Here is a 26,659-nt window from a genome sequence, read left to right on the forward strand (position 1 = left end):
AGGCGTCACCGACAGAACCCGCTACCGTTGGTGTTGTCAACTTATAGGGCCAGACGTAAGTGATCGACGTGACAGACAGGGGCAGATGGAAGCGGGTTGCCAATGTGTTCCCTCTGAGAGCGGCCCATGTCAGCAGTGAGTAATAGCGTTATTACGGGAATGGAGTCACCACGAGAAGTCTCTGTCATGTGATTCATTTGACCCAGAGTCTGAGGTGTAATCCGGGAAGAGCTGCGCCGCTTACAAGGCTTTCTCATCCGCTCATAACCTCATACATAGTCACGAATGGCTCTGCAAAAGCCTGGTCCCAGATCTGTTGCCGCTGTCTTGTGTGTGGTCATTGTCATGACATGCTGGCAAGGCAGTACAAGCCGATCTGGAACCAGGCTGGCTCTGCAATACGTCCAAATTACAACGTGTCATCATTCTCACAATGCTTGATACAGAAAGATTCTTGATATTTGTTTTGCTTTGCTGTGCTGGATCATTATTGGTGTAAGTGTTTTTGTTTTGTTTTTAATACAGTGGGAATGTTTTTTTTTAAACGGAGCAGAATTGAATGTGTACTGTGGAAAGGATGTCTGCACCACTGAGGACATAAGAGATAAGATGTTTTGGTATCAACTACCTTGGCCCTGCCTGGATAATAATGTCACTAATAATACACATAGTAGATACTAGGCTACACATTTACCACTGTACCACCAGAATCACTAGCCCATTATTGTTATAATAATAATAATACTAATATATGCCATTTAGCAGACGCTTTTATCCAAAGCGCCTTACAGTCATGTGTGCATACATTCTACGTATGGGTGGTCCCGGGGATCGAACCCACTACCCTGGCGTTACAAGCGCCATGCTCTACCAACTGAGCTACACAGGACCATCATCAACTATACCTTGTCTTTGATTGATTAGTTGTTTTTTATACACAGTACCAACAGGGATGACAAAACAAAGTCAATGACTTATTTCTATTGTGGTCTGTTTCCTTTTCTGTTTTTTTCTCTACCATCCTTTAGATTAATATTTCCTATGGCTGATCTATTCGCTTGACTCCCTCATACTATAGGGAATCTAAGGACTTGTTTCACAGGCACCTGTATGGACACCCATGGGTCACACAGAAGGGGAGCATTGACATGTGGGGACCATTTGACCCCTTTACAGCATCATCAATCAGTCTCTAGGCCACACAGACAGTTTGGACATTTGTTATTCGCTTTTTCCTTCATCTCCTTAGCCCACCTTCAGCAAACACACACACGCAGGCACAGACACACTGCTTTGGTGTGTCTCCCCCCCACACACTTTAAGGCTCCCAGAGATGGCCATCAATCTTAGAGTGCATGCTATTGATTAATACCCACAGTGGCCACACATAGACAACTACATACGTACACTAAGTAAATACAGTTGAAGTCGGAAGTTTACATACACCTACTTAGATTGAAGTCATTAAAATTTGTTTTTCAACCACTCCACAAATTTCTTGTTAACAAACTATAGTTTTGGCAAGTGGGTTAGGACATATACTTTGTGGATGACACAAGTCATTTTTTCAACAATTTTTAACAGACAGATTATTTCACTTAAAATTCACTGTATCACAATTCCAGTGGGTCAGAAGTTTACATACACTAAATTGACTGTGCCTTTAAACAGCTTGGAAAATTCCAGAAAACAATGTCATGGCTTTAGAAGCTTCTGATAGGCTAATTGACATCCTTTGAGTCAATTGAAGGTGTACCTGTGGATGTATTTCAAGGCCTACCTTCAAACTCAGTGCCTCTTTGCTTGACATCATGGGAAAGTCAAACGAAATCAGCCAAGACCTGAGAAAAACAATTGTAGACATCCACAAGTCTGGTTCATCCTTGGGAGCAATTTCCAAACGCCTGAAGGTACCGTGTTCATCTGTACAAACAATAATACGCAAGTATAAACACCATGGAACCATCATACCACTCAGGAAGGAGACGCGTTCTGTCTCCTAGAGATGAACGTACTTTAGTGCAATAAGTGCAAATCAATCCCAGAACAACAGCAAAGGACATTGTGAAGATGCTGGAGGAAACAGGTACAAAAGTATCTATATCCACAGTAAAATGAGTCCTATATCGACATAACCTGAAAGGCCGCTCAGCAAGTAGGAAGCCACTGCTCCAAAACCGCCATAAAACATACAGACTAGGGGTTGCAACAACACATGGGGACAAAGATCTTACTTTTTGGAGAAAATCCTCTGGTCTGATGAAACAAAAATAGAACTGTTTGGCCATAATGACCATCGTTATGTTTGGAGGAAAAAAGGGGAGGCTTGCGACCCGAAAAACACCATCCCAACCATGAAGCATGGGGTTAGCAGCATCATGTTGTGGGGGTGCTTTGCTGTAGGATGGACTGGTGCACTTCACAAAATAGATGGCTTCATGAGGTTGGAAAATGCTGTGGATATATTGAAGCAACATCTCAAGACACCAGTCAGGAAGTTAAAGCTTGGTCGCAAATGGGTCTTCCAAATGGACAATGACCCCGAACATACTTCCAAAGTTGTGACAAGATGGCTTAAGGGCAACAAAGTCAAGGTATTGGAGTGGCCATCACAAAGCCCTGATCTCAATCCTATAGAAAATGTGTGGATAGAACTGAAAAACCATGTGCGAGCAGGGAGGCCTACAAACCTGACTCAGTTACACCAGCTCTGTCAGGAGGAATGGGCCAAAATTCACCCAACTTATTGTTGGAAGCTTGTGGAAGGCTACCTGAAGTGTTTGACCCAAGTTAAACAAATAAAGGCAATGCAACCAAATACTAATTGACTGTATGTAAATGTATGACCCACTGGGAATGTGATGAAAGAAATAAAAGCTGAAATAATAACTAATACTATGATTCTGACATTTCACATTCTTAAAATAAAGTGATGATCCTAACTGACCTAAGACGGGGAATTTTTATCAGGATTACTGTAAATGTCAGGAATTGTGAAAAACTGAGTTTAAATGTATTTGGCAAAGGTGTATGTAAACTTCCGACTTCAACTGTACATACAACTGCTGCTGCTCATGCAGATACACTTGCTACTTTCCCACTTTCTCCACCCCTCCCCCAAAAAGAACACAGCACAGTACACACACAGGCTTGACCATTGATTTCTGGTTTCCCCTCGGGGCTGTTTGCGTGTCTCTGATTTAAGTTGGGTCTATTTTATGACATGCCCATTTTAACTACACCGTTGCTGATAAGGGATACAGCCATACCTTTGTGTGCTGTGACAGGGCCAGTGATGGATGCTTATGTGAAGAGTAACCAACTACTGTAGAGGTTTGAATCAGGAGTGGTGTGTGTGTGTGAGAGAGAGAGAAATCTGGGTTGAGGAGTGAAAAGTACAATTTCTGTTCTGAATATGTGACACGTGCAGAGGGATGACATCATCCCACCCACTACAGCTTGCGGAGATGTACATACAGTGGGTGCATTTGTAAATTCAATCTGGAGTGCCAGAGCCAACGTTTACCGACACCGGTCATATTCAACGGGTGTTGAGCGTTCGTAAATTCATCAGTTATTCTGCTCTCTGGCGTACTCAGACGAGAGTGCTCTGAAATTGGAGTAGATAGCCAGAGTGAATTTACGAACCCATCCAGCATGTACAGTGTATGTACCATAGAAATAGAATGAATAGAATGGGTATCCCCATTCAAGTCAATGACGGCATAATGGGTGGACTGGCGGCCATAAGAACAAAGCAGGAAGTGTACTTATCAATCTGTACTGTGCTTTGTTGAATCAAGTCAACTGACATTACAGAAATGCATTCCATTCCATGAACCACATCAGTTAACATCATTTGAATGAACATTCTACATTACCATGGAAATGATTGCATCACAATCCAAGGCAGCCATTGCAAGTGTACCCATACATTTTCCAGAGCTTCCAAGTCTGTTCTATTCATTCTATTTCTATGGCATAGACAGCTCAAAAGACACAGCCCATGGGTCCAAAATAGCTTCATGCCAGTAACCATGGTGACGACAGACAGCACTTCACAGCTTCCCAGCATCATAACCAGACAGAATAGCGATCCTCTTAACCACTAAAGCACCACTAAATCACCGTAATGCCAACGCAAAACACTGGGCTGGATTGTTGTATGTCAATAGTAAAGGGTTAAAACGTGGTTAATGTCACTAGAACATGGTCATCTCACCTCAGACATAGATCATATCATTACTGAGTCTATTCACAAGTACGGTAGCACGGGGGGTAGTGGGTGGGTCACATGGTTTACAAAGTGTTCATCTGTATTTTTGTTTGAGCTTCAACCAAAAAAATTATAATGTTGCATTTATCTGTAGGCTAGATTATGACAGTTCAGTAGTTTTGATTCATTTTTATTTGCTATCAATTTATATCCCCCTTTTTCTATTCCCCTCTGACAATTAACATTACTGGAATAAAACTGCTCTCTGAAAATCATGTTACAACAACGGTGAAAGTCAACTAAAGGTGCTTTACATTACTGTGGAGTTATAGTCTTTTCTTCTTAGGTTTAGGTTTGTATCATTTTGGGGCTGGGAGAAACGTAACCTATTATGTAAACAGGGAGTTAGAGGCTTTCCTATCCCACTGTCCCTCTGTGGCTTTTGCAGTAGCCAAATAAATTTGTTGTGCTCTCCAAAGTCCATTTGGATTCCACTTAGCACATTATCTGAACAGCCAGGGCTACTCAATAATCCCCCCCCTCTCTCTTTCTCCCTCTCTCATATATTTTCAAAATGTGACAATGTACAATCGGGTGTTATGTTGAAATTGGCTGGTATCAAGAGGACGCATGCCAGATAATTCATTAGACGTACCGTTTTGTAGAACCGGAGGGGCACAGCCATCCTGGCTGGCGAGCTAAGTAAGCTTGGCAAAGGGGGTGTGAGAGAGCCTCAGTCCAGCGTGGTGTGGGGAGCATTTTGGAAATAGTGTTGGGTAAAATCACTGGGGTAGGCAAGCCCCCCCACACACATTTTTATTTTATTTTTTACAACCTATGTCTTGTGATAATTGCGTTGTTTGCTCTATAACCTGTTACTTCATAAGCCTAAAGGCCGAGACAATAAGACACAGTGGAAGAATAAATTCAACCACACCTTTGTTTCATCACAAAAGCGGATAGCAACCTCTGTCCATTGAAGTCCACAAAGCACATTGCATGTAACAGACAGTTACATGACCTACTGCATGGTCAAGCAAGTTAATCTTTCCAACGTTTTCTTACAACTTTAACAACTATTGATTTAGAACCACAAAGAGTTACTGCAAGTCGCAAAGACAACAGGAGCTGCCTCCATTATTCCAGCACCATTTCAACCATTTCAACGTCAACAAAACACCTCTTCTTAGTCTAATACAGTGACAACTAAAAGATACCAAAAACGATTTAGTCCAATCAATGTATTGTAAATATGATGTGGCTGTCCATGGTGCTGACTCTTGCTGTGTGTGTGTGTGTGTGTGTGTGTGTGTGTGTGTGTGTGTGTGTGTGTGTGTGTGTGTGTGTGTGTGTGTGTGTGTGTGTGTGTGTGTGTGTGTGTGTGTGTGTGTGTGTGTGTGTGTGTGTGTGTGTGTGTGTGTGTGTGTGTGTGTGTGTGTGTGTGTGTGAGCATTCATCAAGTAGAAAAACATGTTGACTCACCCTACTTGTAAAGAAATGACAATGCCATCCTCCTCTCTTTCATGTTGATGAAATGGTCTATCACTCTGTCATACAGTGCGCACTTTTATTTTTGGTTGTCCTAGACTATCTGTCAAAACTTCTTGTTCACTAGCCTAACTTCCATTCATGGGCAATGTTAGATAGTTAACATTATCCTTCTGCGTCTAGCTACATATTGAACTTCCATCCTTTCAGGCCAGAGGCACAATGTATGAATTAATGGTTTGATCAGAGTCGCCATTATAATCATTGGCCAGTACAGAGAATTAAGTAAAACCACAAATCCACATCCCTATCTCCATCCGGGGACAATTTTAGTTAGCTAGCTAGCCACCAGAGGACAGCAACACAACGAGATGCAACAATCCAAGTTGTTTCTGTCAATGATGTAGCTCTCAATGGGATTTGACAGGACTGATGCCAAAATCCAAGCTGGCTTCACATTACACTTTTTTTGGTGCGCCAGGACCATTCACAGTTGAGCTCGCTCAGTTTAGCTCAAGGCTGATTGGCAAATGTATTAAACGTTTTTTTTTTATAAAGGGAGGCCAAATGCTTGCTGGATTCCTTTGCATTCCATGCTACAGTACGGATGGCAACAACATCATACCCGTTTGGACCAGACAGCATCAGATAGATGGCCTACGTGTAGAGACAGAGGGGTATCGCTCACTCGGTTACTTTCTCATGTGAGATACGTTCAGCCTCTTGCGAACTGAAGGAAAATTATGAAACACAGAGAGACTAAATATATATATTTTTAAATGTACTTATTCTTTTTTTGGTCCATTGTTTTGCTTCCCTTGGCATCCATGAATACACGCCACTGTCTTTGGGTGACTGTCGCCATTTTCTTTTTCAGAGGCTTAAGTTACAGTTGCATTGAGGCTAGCGGTAAAGTAGTGAGAGTAGGTCTAAGGCAATACTGGTAAGACCCACACATCTGGATGACAACATGTTTTCCATGTTATTTGATCAATATAGTTTTTTAGATTTGATGTGGATGTTTTATCTATGACCCTATTACCAACAGAACCAAATACCCGCTCTGCACGACTGACATCGGGAAATGAATGAACACTGCCATGTCAGTATCACCAAGTCATTTTAGTGTGCATGCGCTGCATCGAGGATGGCAATAAATTCAGTTATTTCACTATCGGGTTCAGGTGCCCATTTTATTATGCAAGTGCCAACATGATTCCAACCTTGGAATGCGTGGCACGTGATATCACCCACTGCGTGCCCTCCTTTGGCCCAATGATGTCCATGTTTCCCTTTGAACAAGGGGGTCGCCCGTGGTCTCTGTGATGAGAAATATACATGTAGGTCTTTATGGAAGAATAATATGTATCCCAGGGTTGAAGCATAACTCATCTGTGTCAATTACTTCAACACAGACGGGCTTATTATAGTAATGGAAGATTACTATGGAGTGGCCTGCCTGACCTTAAAGAGCCCCAGTGGACTAAAGAGACGGTTTTACTGTCACATACATCATGTGTTGTTTTACATGGTCAGCCATAGTAGTACTGCACCCCTGGAGCAAAGTATGGTTAAGTGCCTTGCTCGAGGGCACATCGCTAGGCTACATGCCGCCTTACAGATTATCCTCGGGGGCTTGAGTGTCTTCTCCAGGGATGAGTGCTGTCGGGTGGGGGTCAATGCTCACGGCGCTAGACAATGACATACATCCATCACGTTGATGACGTCTATAAAGTCTCCGACGACGTTTGCTGAGAGCTGAGGGGAGAACAGATACAGAACAGATACAGATGCTCTCCACTACGCCCTCGGCTCCGTGGGCTCCCCTCTCACCTGAAAACTGTCTCCATCTAGCGGTGCTCCGGCTGAGCATCAGTGACAGTGCCCAGAGAGAAGGAGGCTGGAACAACGGCCTGTGTATTAGCAACCACCTGCAAATACACTTTCAGTCAAAGCTCATTTTATGCACAACGTACTGCAGGCTGTTGCTTTGATGTGATACTACTCTGTCAGTACGGTTTGGTATAATTTCACACTGCCTCCGGGACTGACCGCCTGTACGGTGTCCGTTTCAGTAAGATATTTGGTTAATGATGACACGGTCGTGCATAACGGGGTATCCGCAAGGCATCAATGAGGAACGCTCCATTTGATTACACAGAAGTTAAAGGATGCCCGGAGCGCGAGACACGCCCCCAACAAACTGGGGAGAGGAACTTGGTTCTTCCGCGCAGCTGCACAACAGTGAGAGTGGCGGAGAGGAGAGACAGCTGAGCCAACAACTTCCATACTCCCATTTGTTGCTCTCCTTAAACGATTCCGCGAATTCGGTTATTGATTCCCCTTCTCTCTCTGGTGGTTATTATATAATTATTCAACGGTTGCCTACGCTGGTGACATTTTGAGCTGGAGCGGCAGCTTGTGGATATGGTGGTGGCACACTTGTGTATTTGTGTGTGTATGTGGTGAGCGCGTGTGTGTCAGTGTGTGTGTGTGTATGTGATTTTATGTCCTTTCGCGATTCAGCTGCGAACACAGAGCACAGTTGTCGGTGTGGACTCGGCCCATACAGTCATTGGTCTCCGAAGAGGATCACAGTGAAAAACTTGAGCTCTAGGAAGGATAACGACGCCGGAGGCGCGAGCTGATCTTCAAGGTGGTGTTTGGCAAGAGAAAGAGCTCGAGAATGTCCTTGTATGATTGGAGCCAAGTCTTTCCCGGTGTTTGGAGTACGGAATTACCCCCGTGTTAAACTTGTTGCTGGTTCGTTTCAATCACTTTTCCAAGGGGATAATATTCTGCATACTTCTGTGTGCAGAGAGGATTGTTTTATATTAGAAAGAGAACGGAAATCTTTATTTTTATTCAAACCAGTCGCTTTTACGCAGAGGTGAGTGGGCTACATTATTAGTCTGTTGTATGTGCTTTCAATTTCCAGACTATTGCCGTTGAATCATGCATGTTATACTGCTAAATATTGGTTCGGTGGAGTCACTGTTACTAGAACCATTGACTACTCGCTCTCACGATTTATATTCACTATCGACGACAGTAGGGATATACGTGGGACATGTCTGTGCAATGCATTTCGATTTGATTATTTATTGAGTTTCAGAAGCAAACAGAATGAACAGCAAGTGGACGATATATTCATATCAGCCATGCATGATTTGTTACAGTGTAGCCATATGAGTAGGCTAATGCTTGGGTTGCCTTTCCAGATGTCCTCTCGCCGCGCTGTGGTTCTGTGATCGCCCACCGGAGCGTCGAGAGCTCTTCACCGGGACCGGGTCTCACACAGTGGGTCACCATGGCAGCGGGAGTGGCGGCGTGGTTACCATTCGCCCGGGCGGCTGCAATAGGATGGATGCCGGTAGCCAGTGCGCCCATGCCGACGCCTCCACCTGACAACCGGCGAAAACAGGACGGGCTCATCTTACTCAATGTCAGCGGTCAGAAGTTCCAGACGTGGCGGAATACATTGGAGCGGTACCCGGACACTTTACTGGGCAGCACGGAGCGGGAATTCTTCTTCCACGAGGAGACAAACGAATACTTTTTCGACCGTGACCCGGATATTTTCAGACACATTCTGAACTTCTATCGTACCGGGAAGCTGCACTACCCGCGCCAGGAGTGCATCTCGGCCTACGATGAGGAGCTGTCCTTCTTTGGGATCATACCGGAGATCATAGGGGACTGTTGCTATGAAGAGTACAAGGACCGGCGGCGGGAGAACCAGGAGAGAATCCAGGATGACGAGGACAGCGAGAACCAGAACGATATGGTCCCGCCGGATATGACATTCCGAGAAACCATGTGGCGGGCCTTCGAGAACCCCCACACGAGCACCATGGCCCTGGTGTTTTATTATGTCACCGGCTTCTTCATTGCTGTTTCCGTGATGGCCAACGTGGTGGAGACTGTCCCGTGCGGGACTTTGCCAAATCGGGTCAAACAGGTCTCGTGCGGGGAGCGGTACGCCTTGGCATTTTTCTGTCTGGATACGGCCTGCGTCATGATCTTCACCGTGGAGTACCTGCTGCGTCTAATGGCGGCGCCCAGCCGCTGGAACTTCATCAAAAGCGTGATGAGTGTCATCGATGTGGTGGCCATTATGCCCTATTACATCGGCCTGGTCATGACGGACAACGAGGACGTCAGCGGGGCCTTCGTCACCCTGAGGGTCTTCCGGGTTTTCAGGATTTTCAAATTCTCCCGCCACTCTGCGGGGCTGCGCATCCTGGGCTACACGCTGAAGAGCTGCGCCTCGGAGCTGGGCTTCCTGCTCTTCTCCCTCACCATGGCCATCATCATCTTCGCCACTGTCATGTTCTATGCCGAGAAGGGCTCCTCGGCCAGCAAGTTCACCAGCATCCCGGCCGCCTTCTGGTACACCATCGTCACGATGACAACTCTGGGGTAGGTGGCGATCCAGTTTACCATACAGTGCAGATGTGTGATCAAGTGCTCAGGGGTTATGTTTTCGACCCTAAATCAGCAGCATTGGTTTGCTGTTGTGCTCTCCTTTGCGTTCTCTCCATGCAGCTGCAGTGTGAATGGACAGTTGGGTAAATGTCTGAGGACTGCCTAAATCCCCATTTACATGAAGCACCCCTCAAGTGAACGGTTTAGGGCATTCACACAACATTCACATTCAAAGGCCTCAGAGGCATTTACCTTATTCACAGGCCAAACTGTAGGCCTATGATGTCATCATATCCTAAGCACTGCAGCAGTTCTCATCATTAAGATTCACACCTCTTCAACACTGTCAAATGAAGAGAGCTATACATAGAAAACATGGGAGGAGCAGAGAGAGATCAATGACAAGATTCAAAATTTAAATCAGAATATACTGCAATAGATTTCTCTCACACAGCATAACTCTCTTGCCCCCCCCCCCAACCCCCCCCCCCCCACACACACACACACACATGCACAGTGGGCTTATATTCTCTTTTGGTTGCTCCTCTCTTATTTAGCTTACAGTTGATTCAATTTAGCCATACTCAGTTTGAAAAGTGTCTGCAGAGCTGCACTCTAACCTGTGCAAGAGGCATATTATGTCACCGTGTTGCTGTTGATGTGTACACCCATTCATTAATATGAATCCTCGGGCTACGGTTCATTGACGCGTTTGCCGGTTACTCCCACCTGCGCTGTGCAGTAGTAGCCTATTGTCCGCTCTCCATGGTGTTGAAAAAGAGAGTGGCGCGCTGTGGGGAATCAGAGCCGCAAGCATAGCAGTTGCATTGCGCTCTCCGCGGTGCTGAAGCGGAGCAGACACATGGCAGTGCAGTACTGTGCGCTCTCCACGGTGCTGAAACGAAGCGCTGCGCCTCTCTTCAGCATTGCGTGCTCTAGCATTTCTGTTACTTTCCTTGCCAACAGTTCACGGGTGTGAATCAGCCTCTAAAGTGGTAATCAAATGGAGCGCTAAAACCCACGTCTGATACTTTGATCACAGCGCCGTTGAAGTCCATTCGGCTCATGAACACAAACGTGGAGTGTCAGCGTCATAGTTAACATGATGGATTTCACAAGGCTCAATTACTCATAGGTCAAGAGATGATATTTCTCTATTTGATTGGTTTGTTTTGTTCATTATTGAGCCTACTGCCTGACAGTTTGTCTATATGAGTCTCTCAATTAATTTGATTGGAAGGCCTGTTGTGTTCTGATTACTTCATTCTGTAATTGCATGTGTAGAAGGGGAGGGATGGAGAGAAAATAGTGGCCGAGAGAAAGAGGGAGAGGAATAGATTGCCACACCTCATTGTGTGTAATTTGTGTAGTTGCATGTCCCCACTGTCAGATTGAATGATATCAATAACAAAATGCAATTACTGGTTCACACTCTCCACTGAGCTAATGGCTGACGCAGTAGGAGTGGCTTGTTCTTTCTGTGTGTGTGTGTGTGTGTGTGTGTGTGTGTGTGTGTGTGTGTGTGTGTGTGTGTGTGTGTGTGTGTGTGTGTGTGTGTGTGTGTGTGTGTGTGTGTGTGTGTGTGTGTGTGTGTGTGTGTGTGTGTGTGTGTGTGTGTGTGTGTGTGTGTGTGTGTGTGTGTGTGTGTGTGTGTGTGTGTGTGTGTGTGTGTGCATGTGCGTGTCTTGGCCTTTCTGTTAATGAGCTAGGCCTGAGACAAAGAAACTCAGTGAAGAAAAGCAACCTTCTCTCACTCCCACTCAAACACACACACACACTAACCTCACTGAAACACAGCCAAGCTCCCATCCACAACCAGAAACCACTCTGTTGACTCATAATAGAAGCCTCACCTCTTTGTTTTGCCGATATGTCAATCAGCTGGTTACTGTGTGTTGTGTGTTTCTGGCTGCAGTGCCAGTGTGTGTGCGGGTGATGGCAGTACCTGAGGCCAGTCTATGTTTACTGTGCCCAGGGCTTGACAGGTGGTGACTACACAGCTGCATTAGCCTTTGTTTAAGAGTATGAACACACAGTCATGTGTTTCTATTCTGTTGCATCGGTCCAGTGCCTCACAAAAAGCCATTGGATGAATCGAGTGTATGATGGACCGTATTACCTAAATAAATACATGTCAAGTACTCATCTCTGTAAAAATCCCTACAATTCTCTCAAATGTGTGTGTCTGTGTGTGTGGGCGTGTGTGTGTGTGTGTGTGCTCGTACGTGCGTGCGTGCAAGGAGTGTTTTGGTAGATTGAGCAAGGACATAGCTCTTAAGCGGACGTAGGCTATCGTTCTTTAATGTCTCATTACCTTGCCAGGGGACCAGAGACAGGGATGGATCTGTGGCTGGGAACTGCAGGGAGCACGGGAGGGGAGGGAGGTGTGCTCAGTGAAGCAGGTAAAAGAGAGAGGAGGAGGGAGGGAAAGAGAAAAAATATAGAAAAAGAGAAGGATAAGGTCATAGGGAAATTTGGAGAAAGGGCAAAGAGAGAGGGAGTGAGATAAAGGTGGCATGACAGAGAGAGAGAAAGAGAGAGAGACAGAGAGAGAGAGACAGAGAGAGCGAGACAGAGAGAGAGAGAGAGAGATAAGAAGGCATAGCAGAGAGCAGTATGAGTTTTCTCTCCGTGCTGTGTCTTTTATGAGCCCACTGCAGCACTCCACATTGCTCAATGCACCCATATACTCTAGCAGTATCACTGGCTGCACCAAATTCACCATTTTAAATTCGTGGTTGGAGCCCTTAATTCTGATTGGCTGACAGCCATGGTATATCAGACTGTATACCACGGGTATGACAAAACATTTATTTGTACTATTCTTATTACGTTATTAACCAGTTTATAATAGTAGTAAGGCACCTCAGGGGTTTGTGGTACATGGCCAATATACCATGGCTAAGGGCTGCATCCAGGCACTCCACGTTGCGTCGTGGCTAAGAACAGCCTTTTCCCGTGGTATATTGGCCATATACCACACCCCCCCAGGCCTTATTGCTTAAGTATACCTAAGCCTCTTACTGTTGCTAGCTCTCTCAAATCCCCAGCCTGTCTCTGACCTGCAGTATCATGTTGTATAACGTCTGGCTCCTGTGCTGCAGTTGCCCAGAGGTTCATATTGTACTGTGTACACTGCGTGTCCATGCTGTACCTAGGCAGACACGCAGCCAGAGACAAATCCAGTTGAGTTCCCACTGAATTACGGCCTAATTTCAGCCAATTCTCCTTCCAGCCTGTGATCCAGTTAGTACGGCCAGGAATCCCTCAGTTTGGCTATCCCCGGACCTGGAATGGAGGCAGTGTGTGTGTGTGTGTGTGTGTGTGTGTGTGTGTGTGTGTGTGTGTGTGTGTGTGTGTGTGTGTGTGTGTGTGTGTGTGTGTGTGTGTGTGTGTGTGTGTGTGTGTGTGTGTGTGTGTGTGTGTGTGTGTGTGTGTGTGTGTGTGTGTGTGTGTGCCTTTGTCCATGTATATCAAAAATTGGGAGGTGAACAATTTGAATTAATCAATTAATCAAATGTTCTTAGACGACCAGCAAAGTGCAAAGTCAAATGATAACCACGGTGGTTCTAGAATGTGTAACACTTGAATAACTTGAATCAGTATCACAGCTTAACCCCCTTGTCCTGCTTCTGCCCCCCTGGCCCCTCACGGTCCCACTAATTGACTCGTTTGTGGATTTAGTGAAATCGTCCGGGGCCAATTAAATCACTGCCATTCTAATTGGCTTATTCACTGTCAAACGGCATCCATTACTGAAGCAGCTGTCGCTACTGGAGATGCTGAGTGGAGAGAGGGAGAGACACTAATAGACTGACAGAGGAAGAGTGAAAGACAGGCAATGACAGAGAGAGAGAGAGAGATAGGAGAGTGGGGAAGTCAGCAAACTCCCTAAATGAGACACCTTTGTCCCTTTATCAAACTTCTGATCTGTGCAGTTACTTACTTTCAATGATGGCCTAGGAACAGTGGGTTAACTGCCTGTTCAGGGGCAGAATGACAGAATTGTACCTTGTCAGCTCGGGGGTTTGAACTTGCAACCTTCCAGTTACTAATCCAACACTCTAACCACTAGGCTACGCTGCCGCCCCAACATAGGGCTGGTTGACTAGTGACATTTCCCTTTAATATAGTGCTGGTTGACTCTAATAACATTTCCCTTTAATATAGTGCTGGTTGACTCTAATAACATTTCCCTTTAATATAGTGCTGGTTGACTCTAATAACATTTCCCTTTAATATAGTGCTGGTTGACTCTAATAACATTTCCCTTTAATATAGTGCTGGTTGACTCTAATAACATTTCCCTTTAATATAGTGCTGGTTGACTCTAATAACATTTCCCTTTAATATAGTGCTGGTTGACTCTAATAACATTTCCCTTTAATATAGTGCTGGTTGACTCTAATAACATTTCCCTTTAATATAGTGCTGGTTGACTCTAATAACATTTCCCTTTAATATAGTGCTGGTTGACTCTAATAACATTTCCCTTTAATATAGTGCTGGTTGACTCTAATAACATTTCCCTTTAATATAGTGCTGGTTGACTCTAATAACATTTCCCTTTAATATAGTGCTGGTTGACTCTAATAACATTTCCCTTTAATATAGGGCTGGTTGACTCTAATAACATTTCCCTTTAATATAGCGCTGGTTGACTCTAATAACATTTCCCTTTAATATAGTGCTGGTTGACTCTAATAACATTTCCCTTTAATATAGGGCTGGTTGACTCTAATAACATTTCCCTTTAATATAGCGCTGGTTGACTCTAATAACATTTCCCTTTAATATAGCGCTGGTTGACTCTAGTGACATTTCCCTTTAATATAGTGCTGGTTGACTCTAGTGACATTTCCCTTTAATATAGGGGTGGTTGACTCTAATGACATTTCCCTTTAATATAGTGCTGGTTGACTCTAGTGACATTTCCCTTTAATATAGTGCTGGTTGACTCTAATAACATTTCCCTTTAATATAGTGCTGGTTGACTCTAGTGACATTTCCCTTTAATATAGTGCTGGTTGACTCTAGTGACATTTCCCTTTAATATAGTACTGGTTGACTCTAATAACATTTCCCTTTAATATAGTGCTGGTTGACTCTAATAACATTTCCCTTTAATATAGTGCTGGTTGACTCTAATAACATTTCCCTTTAATATAGTGCTGGTTGACTCTAATAACATTTCCCTTTAATATAGTGCTGGTTGACTCTAATAACATTTCCCTTTAATATAGTGCTGGTTGACTCTAGTGACATTTCCCTTTAATATAGTGCTGGTTGACTCTAATAACATTTCCCTTTAATATAGTGCTGGTTGACTCTAATAACATTTCCCTTTAATATAGTGCTGGTTGACTCTAATAACATTTCCCTTTAATATAGTGCTGGTTGACTCTAATAACATTTCCCTTTAATATAGTGCTGGTTGACTCTAGTGACATTTCCCTTTAATATAGTGCTGGTTGACTCTAGTGACATTTCCCTTTAATATAGGGCTGGTTGACTCTAGTGACATTTCCCTTTAATATAGTGCTGGTTGACTCTAGTGACATTTCCCTTTAATATAGGGCTGGTTGACTCTAGTGACATTTCCCTTTAATAGAGTGCTGGTCGACTCTAATGACATTTCCCTTTAATATAGGGCTGGTTGACTCTAGTGACATTTCCCTTTAATATAGGGCTGGTTGACTCTAGTGACATTTCCCTTTAATATAGGGCTGGTTGACTCTAGTGACATTTCCCTTTAATATAGGGCCGGTTGACATTAGGCCTGGAGGGCTTCAGTGTCTGCTGGTTTTCATGATTGTTGTCTCTGAACGGCTGGTTGGTTGGTGACTGGTTTAGACCTGGGGAACAAGGTTACTGAGCTAAATTGAGAAAGCAAACCAGCAGGCGGTGTAAAAAAGACTCCAGATTAACCCATGCTAGATGTTGTCGGGGATGTGCGTGTTTCATCTAAGAAATCAGATGAATGAACTAAATGAGTGTTTCGAAAACATCCATCAGAAATGGTCAGATTCTATCAAAGTCACGTGACGGAGTAGATGCCCAATTATGTCACAGACGGTGGCCCAAATGTGCAGTTCTGCTCACCACACGCTCCCGCCATGTGACCAACCATGTCGCAGCATGGGACTTTGACAATTAGAGGCTGAACTACGACAGGAGAGGCGACAGTTCATTTGACCACGTACCCGAACGGAGTGGAATGGAAGTGGCAGATGAGGATGATTTACTTTTAACTATTGTTGCAATGACATAATTATGGTAACGCTGTGTGGTAACGCTGGGACTGATGTTCCTGTGTCGTGTTGAATCCTAATCTCATTCCTATATGGAGTTGTACTCGCACAGACACCTTTCTTACTCTATCCATATCGTTGATACATGTTATATCACATGTCATATATCATATTATATTACATATCATATATCAATGTGTAGAGGGTTCCCGGAGTGAGGGCGTATTACAATTCGATTCCTCACTTCTTTGTTCACCAGCTGTTTGTTTAAATAAAGATTTAAGGATTTGAAATTGGATTCCAGTGCAGCGTGTGCTCAGACATCTATCGATTTAAAAAACTGCAATGACTTTTGGGAAAGGTTTTTTTCTTTTCTGTAGTGTATAAAGACTGCTTGAGCTGCTTTTGTGTGAATGTGTTTAATGATCTGTCCATTCATCTAATAATGATTTCTACAGTACAACAACGGAATATAATTGAAATTGAAAAACAAATATTTGCTCCTTCCTCGCATCTGATAATGACGGCTTCTTCCATTCCTACTGGGGTTCTTGAAATATAAATGATTCACAATATTTTATGTTTTACCATTTTCTAATTTCTGGTTTTAAACAATCGTTATTAGCGCACGTGTGTGCATACGTTTGTCTTGTGTGTACTGTGTGTGTTTCAGTCATGTTTATGTCATTGTGTCTCCATTCTTGCTTGTGTGTGTGTGTGTGTGCGTGTGTGTGTGTGTGATGTTGAGATGTTCTGCTGTATGCACAGTATCTATGTCAACATGCCTAACTGCTTGACTTCCTGTAACTACCTGACATGTCGTGGCATAGTCCCCTGTCTATACAGGTGATACAGTCCAACTACCTACTATAGTGGAACACACTCTGACCCTCATCTCTGGGTAAACAGAACTCTGGAGCTGTACATGTTTATTCATCGCTGTATCTCTCTCTCTCTCTTCATCCCTCTTTCTGTATTTCTCTCCCCTTCTTTCTGTCTCTCCACCCTCCCTTTCCCGTCTCACTCTCTCTCTCCCTCTTTTTCCTCTCTTCCTCTCTCCCCCCTCTCTATTACTCCCTTTGTCTCCATCTCCCCCCCATGCTCCTCACCTCCCTCCCTCTCCCCCTCTCTCCATGTCCTCATCAGAAGGCTTTTAATATCCAGGAAGTGAATTAATAAACAGATCAAATCATACAGTACACTCAGATGTCAGGCACCAGTTACAGCGCGGCGGGCGGCAGAGAGGAACAGAGGGAGGAAGCAGATTTCAGGTGAGCAGGCCAACTGGGTTAAGAGGTGGTTGTGTTGTTACCACTGTCTTCTCTGATTGGCAGGTGTTCGGCATTCAGGGCCAGACAATAACCAGGCTAGCATCACTTTGAAGTCTTAATTTAAGGTTAGTGTTAGGCATAAGGTTAGCAGGTTGGTTAAGGTTAGGGTTAAGGTTAGGGTTAGAAATGGTAGAAATGGGTGGGGTTTAGCCACAATTCGGACTTTGTGGCGGTGTTAGTGATGACGATTATGTAGAGAGGTCCAGTCCAACGAGGCAATTTCAGAGCCCAGCAAGAACGCGAATCGATCAAAGACAAGTGAGGGCTGTCTCTGATTCATATTTGAAATTGAGTTGGCAGCTACAATCGGTGGTAAAGGCATCGATTTCCTCTCATACCATCCACGCCTGTTGCAAATCACACCCATACAACAGCTTTAAGGGTTTAGTGTTCGCTGAACATTGAGTTTTGTTAGGTTTTGCACTTACATGAGTAATATGTAAACAAAAAAAACCTGGTCATCATCAAGGACCCCACACACCCCAGCCAGGAGCTGATCTCTCCCATACCGTCAGGCAGACGCTAATCGAAGCACGAGGTCTGATACCAACAGGCTCAGAGACCGTTTCTCTCTATAAGCCATCAGACTGCTGAACACTTGAAGTGGACTGCTCTAATTCTCCGCACCGTAGCACACATCTGCTGCTACCAGACTCTTATTATACTGCTACATGTATACAGTGGCCCCCTTCTCCAATACACGTGTACATCAGTGTACTATACATTTTCCCTTCCTCTATTATACCTTTTCTAAAATCTTTATCCCCTTTTCTGTCATTTACTTTATGTTCGTATTCTTATCTTTGACATTTCTTATTGTTGTTGCGTTGTCGAGAAGGAACCTGCAAGTAAGCATTTCATTGGATGATGTACAACATGCGTATCCCGTACGACAAATGCAACTTGAAACTTGGTGTTCTTTACTCTACCTTTGGGGTGTCTTGCTCAGTGTCGCCCATCTCTCTACACCCCATCTCTCTCTCTTCTTTCTCTCTGTCTCTGGGTGGCTTATATATGCTATTAACAGTGGATGAGGATGGGCCTAATTGAATTAATTTGTTATGCTGCATGGGTTAGGATCTAACACACACACACACACACTCATGCACGCGCGCGCGCACACAAACACACACAAACGCACACGCACTCTTGTATAGCGCGGTTAAGTGATTATTTTAGATAGGATCTTTAATGAAGCCACCTAGAGACGCGCTGGAGAAGAAAGGATGGCTTGTCAACCCAGAGAGAGGAGGAGAGAACAGAAGAGAACATCGCTGAGGAAGGCTTCAACTGCAGGCTGCAGCCTTTACCGATGGAGCTTGGCCCGGGCTTTGGTGCTGTTGGACGGTTGGTCAGGTGGTATCATAATGGTGGTTCTGTATGATGAGGAAATGATCTCAATGACATAGTATCATAAATGGTAACGGCTAACATTATGCTGTTTTTTGAGAGGTGCGTAGAGAAACAAACAGTTGAAGAAATAAAGAGTTGTTTTGGGAGAGAGAGATGGAGATTTCAGTGGCAGGGAGAGGGTGATTCACAGTTTGTTTTTGAGAAAGAGATTGACTGACAGATTGGCATATACATTTTGGCACTACTTCCTGTATTGCGTTACATCCATAAACACAGCTAGCTTTGTTTGTTTCTCTGAAAAAGCTAGCTATTGACCTAGCGAACACCTTCAAACGGGTGTATTTACACACCTCTCTTGCATAAAAGCCTTTTATGACGACAACCTCTATTCTCCATACAGGATTACTTTCTGCTTGGAAGATTTGCCTTTTCAGCTCGTAAAATATTATGAACGCAACAGGGAGACGAGGGACAAGCTTTTTCAAGTTAAATCTCAACTGTGTTCTATTATTTGCGGTTCAACAACGTTGGGTGTACTGCCGCCCGCACAGGCGTTTGCAACTAGAACAAGACATTACTCAAGTTACAATAGAAATGCCAGGGGAAAAGGACTGCCCACTTCCATTGAAGCGACAGACGTTCAAGGCCAACCGCGGTACTGTAGGCATTGTTTGCAGAAAACAGGATCCCCATTATAGTGAATGGGGAAATGGCAATATTTGTGGTCAATCTTTGTGTAAATATATATTTTTTAAGACAATTATGGTACCAATAATTGCTTCTTATACACCAGATGTATGTCCTTTAACCTGTTGGGGATAGGGGGCAGCATTTTCACTTTTGGATGAAAGGCGTGCCCAGAGTAAACTGCCTCCTACTCTTTCCCAGATGTGAATATATGCATTATTATTACTGGTGGGTAGAAAACACTCTGAAGTTTCTACAACTGTTTGAAATATGTCTGAGTATAACAGAACTCATATGGCAGACAAAAACCTGAGAAGAAATCCAAACAGGAAGTGAGAACTCGATTTTGAAAACAGTGAAATTGCACAAAGAATAAGTTAGCCCACAGTACCTCGGTCTGCTTTGAACTCAAGTTACTCAATGAAAGGGGGCAGCACTGAGCTAGCCTGCAACGTCACGTTCTGGAGTAGCTCAAACTGCATATCAGACACCAGCTTAACTGACTTCACTTGGCCTCGATGCGCTATTGAGTATTCACGTAGGAATGAACGTTGTCACGGGATCGATAGCTTTGTACACTCATATACAGTAATTGAGAAAGGCACTATGTTGCATCCTAATACACTGTACAGTACAATATGTTAATGAATTCCCCTAAACAGCCTTTCAACCAGTCACTTATCCAGACCTCTTGTCTTCTTCCATTGATTATGTCTTAATACAAACAAGAGAGCGACAGACGGTGACTGGTGGGCTCTGTGGCCCACACACGCAGTAGGAGATGGACAGGAGACAGGCAGGGAGTCAATAGTCCTCTACTGAGCTGTGTTACTGTACAACCTTGTTTTCATTTGTGTATGGCTGGGCTATCATGTGTTGGCTGTGTTGCTATGAGGAGCATGAGCCCTAGCTTATTCCTCTGTGCTTCAAGGTGCATTTAGAGCCAGGGCCTAACTGGACATTTTGCTGTTCTCAGGATGTCTGCTCAAATGGAGTGGAACGGGGGGTAGAACGCCTTGCAAATGGTGCATGTCAAGTGAAACACATACAGGCACTCAGAAATACACAGAAATGTATGCGTCCATGTACATACACACACACGCACACGCACACGCACGCGCACGCGCACACACACACACACACACACACACACACACACACACACACACACACACACACACACACACACACACACACACACACACACACACACACACACACACACACACACACACAAACACCAGGCACTATAAATGAAAGCACAAACCAGTGGAGAATGAAACGTGCTTGGGGTCAGAGATACACCTTATTTTCTATTTTCTTTGTCCCTTTCTCTCTCTTCAGCTCTTTATCGTTCTCTCTTTCTCTCACTCTCGCTCAGTAGCGGTGCGTGGGTAAAATCACCAGGGAAGCCAAGCTAGGGGGGAAAAAAACATTTTACAACCTATGTGTTGTGATAATTGTTGTTTTCTCTAGAACCTGTTACTTCATAGGCCTAAAACCGAGACAATAAAAAGACACAGTGACAGAATAAATTTAACCACATCTTTGTTTCATCACAAAAGCGGATATCAACCTCTGTCCGTTGAAGTCCACAAAGCACATTGCATGTAACAGACAGTTACATGACCTACTGCATGGTCAAGCAAGTTAATGTTTCCAACGTTTTCTTACAACCTTAACAACTATTGATTTAGAACCACAGAGAGTTACTGCAAGTCGCAAAGAAAACAGGAGCTGCCTCCACTATTCCAGCACCATTTCCAAAATGATTTAGTCCAATCAACGTAAGCTAAATATGATGTGGCTGTCCATGGTCCTGATTTCTCTCTCTCTCTCTCTGTGTGTGTGTGTGTGTGTGTGTGTGTGTGTGTGTGTGTGTGTGTGTGTGTGTGTGTGTGTGTGTGTGTGTGTGTGTGTGTGTGTGTGTGTGTGTGTGTGTGTGTGTGTGTGTGTGTGTGTGTGTGTGTGTGTGTGTGTGTGTGTGTGTGTGTGCGTGCAAGTAGAAAAACATGCCATCCTTCTCTCTTTCATGTTGCCTAAAGGGTCTATGACTCTGTCATACAGTACACACTTTTAGTTTTTGTTATCCTAGGCTACCTGGCTAAAATGCTTCCTTTATCGGGCAATAATGAGCCAGCTAGTTAACGGCCTTCTATATCTAGCTGAATATTGAACTTCCATCCTCTCAGGCCAGGGGCAGAAAAATGTATGAATTTATTGTTGGATTAGAATTGCCTTTATAATCATTGGTCAGTACGAAGAATTAAGTAAAACCACAAGTCCATATCCCTATTTCCATCCATGGCTAATTTAGGAATGTGCCAATTTTAGCTAGCTAGCCACCGGAGGACAACAGCAATAACGAGATGCAACAATGCAAGTTGTTTCTGTCTTTTTGCTTTTGATGTGATGTGATTGGTGTGAAGCCAAATCCAAACTGGCTTCCCTTGACACTTTATTTTTAGTGCACCAGGACCATACACAGTTGAGCTCACTCCGTTTAGCTATTATTTGACACTTTTTTTAAAAGGGAGGCCAAATGCTCGCTGACTTCCCTTGCATTCAATGCTATGGGCGACAACAATGTCATACTCTTTTTCAGCAGACAGCATCCTATAGATGGTCTACAAATACAGAGACAGAGGGGTGCGGTTTTGCTCACACGTGTGCTTTCTCCTGTGAGATACATTCAGCCTCTTCCGGATTGAAGAAACATTAAGAAACACAGAGAGACGAAAGACATTGGTATGTTTTTTATTTTTTTACTGGTCAGTTTTTTTTGGGGGGGGGGATTTGGCTTCCCTTGGCATCCATGAATACACACCACAGTTCTTTCTCGATCATCACATTGTCTACCTCGAAGGTTGGCTCGTGCTCATACTCCTTCTGTTAGTAAATACAGTGCTCTCTCTTTTTTTTCATAGCAATCATTGATCTGTTTATCGACAAGTCATACCAAAGACTCAGAGATGTCATTTTCCTCCATTGAAGGTTAACAGTGCACCTGTGCTGGAAAGAGACTCGTTGCTCTGGCACAAAGACATGACTTTATGTGTGCCTGCTGGGCTTTGTTAGACTTCTACACTTAGCCAGACACGGGGGGGGACCTGAGCACAACAACATACAGTCGAGAGGCAAGCTGAGGAGATGAAGAAAAAGAACAGTGAGAAAGAAGATAGGAAAGAAAGAAGGAGAGCCAGGAAGGCCTGTTTGTCTGCAGGGCCGCTGCTCACCTTGGATGTTCCGGCATTGGCGTTTTAATTGAATAAAAAGGGTTATTTTTGCGTCTGTCTGTCTAGCTATCTCAGAGGGGCCCTCTGTCTCTGTCTGCCCCCGGCTCGGCTTGAAAGGCTCAGCAAGCGTTCTTGAGTGTTTCCCACTGAAAAATGCTGAAAAGCTTTGAACACAGTGCTTGTAGAAATAATAACATAAAAGATTTGGTGCGTTACCTTGTGCTATGCTTATGATCAATCTCTGGCCCAACATTTGAACCAAAGATTAAATTGACTAAAGCCTTGAGTTCGGACCATATTCCACTGTACCACTTTGTTTGAATCTGATTTATCATGTCCACAGCAGATACATTGTGGTATAGCCTGTATTCCTGACTCCCAAACAGTCTCTCTCTGTGGTCCATTGAAGCTGCAAATCCTCATAGGGCTAGGCATCCCTTGCAGTGAACTGCACAGATCAGAGGGTTGAGCCCTTGATAAAGGGACAAAGGTATCTCATTTTGGGAGTTTTCTCTCTCTCTCTCTCTCTCTCTCTCTCTCTCTCTCTCTCTCTCTCTCTCTCTCTCTCTCTCTCTCTCTCTCTCTCTCTCTCTCTCTCTCTCTCTCTCTCTCTAAGACTGTCCTGAGCTCCTTCAACCCTGTTGGCTGTATCATACAATCATTCTTGTTTGATATTGTACAGAGGTCAGTGTTAACGGTGTGTTAATGGCAGCTTATCAGTGCTCATGGAGGGATACAGGGTCGTGCTGAACGGACAGAGAGAGGACGTTATGGTGGCAAGACACACCTCCCCCGAGGAACGCAATCCATTTACCATCAGCTGTCCCTTCCCATCCCCTCGTGTCTCCTCCCGCAGCACTGCTCTCTGCACACTGTCACACAGTCTATGATACTCCGGTGTCCTGTCTTAGACATCTGAATGTCATACGCCCATGCTTCTCAGAGGGAGACAGTTGACAGTTTGAAGAATGCATTGAGGATTCCAATTTAACCCAACTCAAACATTATAGACACACATGCAAGATAGCACATGCGATCACACACACACACACACACACACACACACACACACACACACACACACACACACACACACACACACACACACACACACACACACACACACACACACACACACACACACACACACACACACACACACACACACACACACACACACACACACACACACACACACACACATGTCTTGGCTGTGAGGGAGTGGAGGGTTTTTCCTAGAGATAGGTTGAAAGGTTGTTCACTCTGCTGCTTTCATCCCTGTTCAGGCCAATGAGAGATGACTGGATAGGTCGACAAGACAGCGTGGCGAACGGTGGCAAGGTCTTCTGCTTTTGGGCAGATAGCTAGAGAGGTGGTCTCATGTTTAAATCGTCTCTCTCTCCTGTCTTCCATCTCCCTCCCTCTCTGTCTGTCTCTCTGTCTCTCTCTCTCTCTCACACTTCACTTCTCTCCCTCTCTGTCTATCTTGCTTTCTGTCTCCTCTCTCTCTCTCTCTCTCTCTCTCTCTCTCTCTCTCTCTCTCTCTCTCTCTCTCTCTCTCTCTCTCTCTCTCTCTCTCTCTCTCTCTCGCTTTCTTTCGTCTCTTCTCTCCTAAGCGTCTGACACTCACACACGTCTGTCTGGCCTTGAAACCGTCTACTGCCGGGGAGAAATCTCCCTGTAACCTCATTATAATAGACACATCACCCTCTCTGTTGTGTGCATGTGTGTGTATGTGTATGCAGCAGTACAGCAGTACAGTACAGTTCAGCAGTACAGTACAGTACAGTTGGTGGCTAGTTAGCAGCAGTGAAGTGCCGACACAGTTCTTAGTGAAGTAGAGCGCGTGCCTGACATCATACCCTTCATCCCCATCTGAATGAGAACACAGGGAGCGGCAGGAGTAATGCATCTCACTTAGCTAGCATGCTGCTAGCGTACACACACTCTCTGGGAACTCAAACACTATTTTGGGCTAACTTCTTCTTGACTAACCAATAGAAATAAGTGTTCCGCTATGCTGACGTTGTGTGTATCTGGTGTACAACAAGTCTTTTTAACTGTATAACTGTATAAACATAATGCTGTGTGTTTTTACCTTGTCTTACAGCATATGACCAGCTCTACTTATGGACTGTTAACGAACACAACTTAACCGCTACAGCGATGTGATCAGCCTAACTAATACTATGTGTGTGCTTGTGTTTTAGCCGCAAATACGATCATGGATTCTCTAACTCCTAACGTAGTGTTTTTAGCTAACGCGTTATGCATGTGTTAGCTATAATAACAGACTGTCTCAGTAGGCTACACTAACACAGATATTCACGCTAATGTGGAAATTTAGCCCCGATAACACAGTGCATTTAACTATAATTGTGTGTGTGCTGTTCAGCCGCATGAACAAAGCACTATGGCAGCCACCTCCATTAGCCTAATGCTTAGCCACCCTCTCGGGGTTGCTGATTTGAGTCCCCCTACAGCATATGTTCAGCTACACTGTGTGATGCTACACTGCCCATCTAACTGGTGGGTTCTGTCTGCTCTCAAACCGTTATGTTCAGCGCAACACTGCTGACTGACGCAGCACATTCCGATTGCTCCCAGAGGTGGTGTCCAGGGCGAGGGGTGTGACCCTGATGGAATCCCTCACACGTATCTTCCCCCTTTTGCCTTGACATTCCTCCTCCCACTGTTTCCCTCAGCTTTCTCCCTACACCTTCTTCCTCTCTCTGTCCTTCCCCTTTCTGTTCCTTCCCTCCTCTTCTTCCTCCCTCCTCCTCCTCTCTCCCTGCCAGTCGCCTGGTAGATAATGGGTTTTTGAGGTACAGTAACTGTTGACTGACTTGGCTCAACAGTAGAATGGTTAACATTGAAAAATTTGTTTCAGACAGACAGCTTTCAGTCAGGTCTCAAGCGAGATTTGATTGGCTGGGTCAGGCTTCCTGAGAGTTCTGATGTTCTGCCTATCACATTCTCTGAGTGGTGATGTCGCTAGTTGAAGTGCAATTGTATTCTTGAGTTGTAGTCGTGCTAACGCAGCAATACTGTATATACTGTACTGTATATCTCTTTCTACCGCCCCCCCCCCGGAAGTTTAGCATATCCCAACCCATCTCTACCTCCCTTGCTCCACTCCTTCCTGCGTAAGTCTTTGTGACGACTCAGCCAAAACAACTCAAAACAATTTAGCTGAATCCTTGCTATGCCTTTTTAGATACAAGAAATGAAATAATAGCCAGGCTGCCAAGGATCATTGATCCGGAGCTAGCTGTGAATATTAATGATGTGCCATTACACTGAGATAAATACGCTGCTCGACGGCCACCGACCACTACACACACACACACACACACACACACACACACACACACACACACACACACACACACACACACACACACACACACACACACACACACACACACACACACACACACACACACACACACACACACACACACACACACACACACACATCCCTCCTCTATCCCTAACGCGAACACACATTCGTCCTCCATCCTTCTCTCTCGCTCTGGGCACATTCACACTCCTCCTCAGTGCCACACACACACCCTGCCATCTCTGTTAGATCAGAGAGCAGTGGGGGGAGACGCTCAAACAGGAGAGCACCCAGAAGAGACCGTCAGGAGAATACAGCTCAGACGT

At 44.5% G+C, this 26,659-nt stretch overlaps 1 protein-coding gene across 1 annotated transcript in view; it reads left to right on the plus strand.

The window, feature by feature from the left end:
* The first annotated feature begins 7,973 nt into the window (after positions 1-7,973).
* LOC124014316 (potassium voltage-gated channel subfamily D member 2-like) overlaps positions 7,974-26,659 on the plus strand; it is a 178,213-nt gene continuing 159,527 nt past the window's right edge. Inside the window, exons 1-2 of the mRNA XM_046329164.1 lie at positions 7,974-8,594; positions 8,926-10,126. Of these exons, the coding sequence (XP_046185120.1) occupies positions 9,015-10,126 (1,112 nt within the window). The 5' untranslated portion in view covers positions 7,974-8,594; positions 8,926-9,014. The remainder of the gene's footprint in view (positions 8,595-8,925; positions 10,127-26,659) is intronic.

This window comes from Oncorhynchus gorbuscha, linkage group LG25 (assembly GCF_021184085.1).
Source record: "Oncorhynchus gorbuscha isolate QuinsamMale2020 ecotype Even-year linkage group LG25, OgorEven_v1.0, whole genome shotgun sequence".
NCBI lineage: Eukaryota > Metazoa > Chordata > Actinopteri > Salmoniformes > Salmonidae > Oncorhynchus > Oncorhynchus gorbuscha.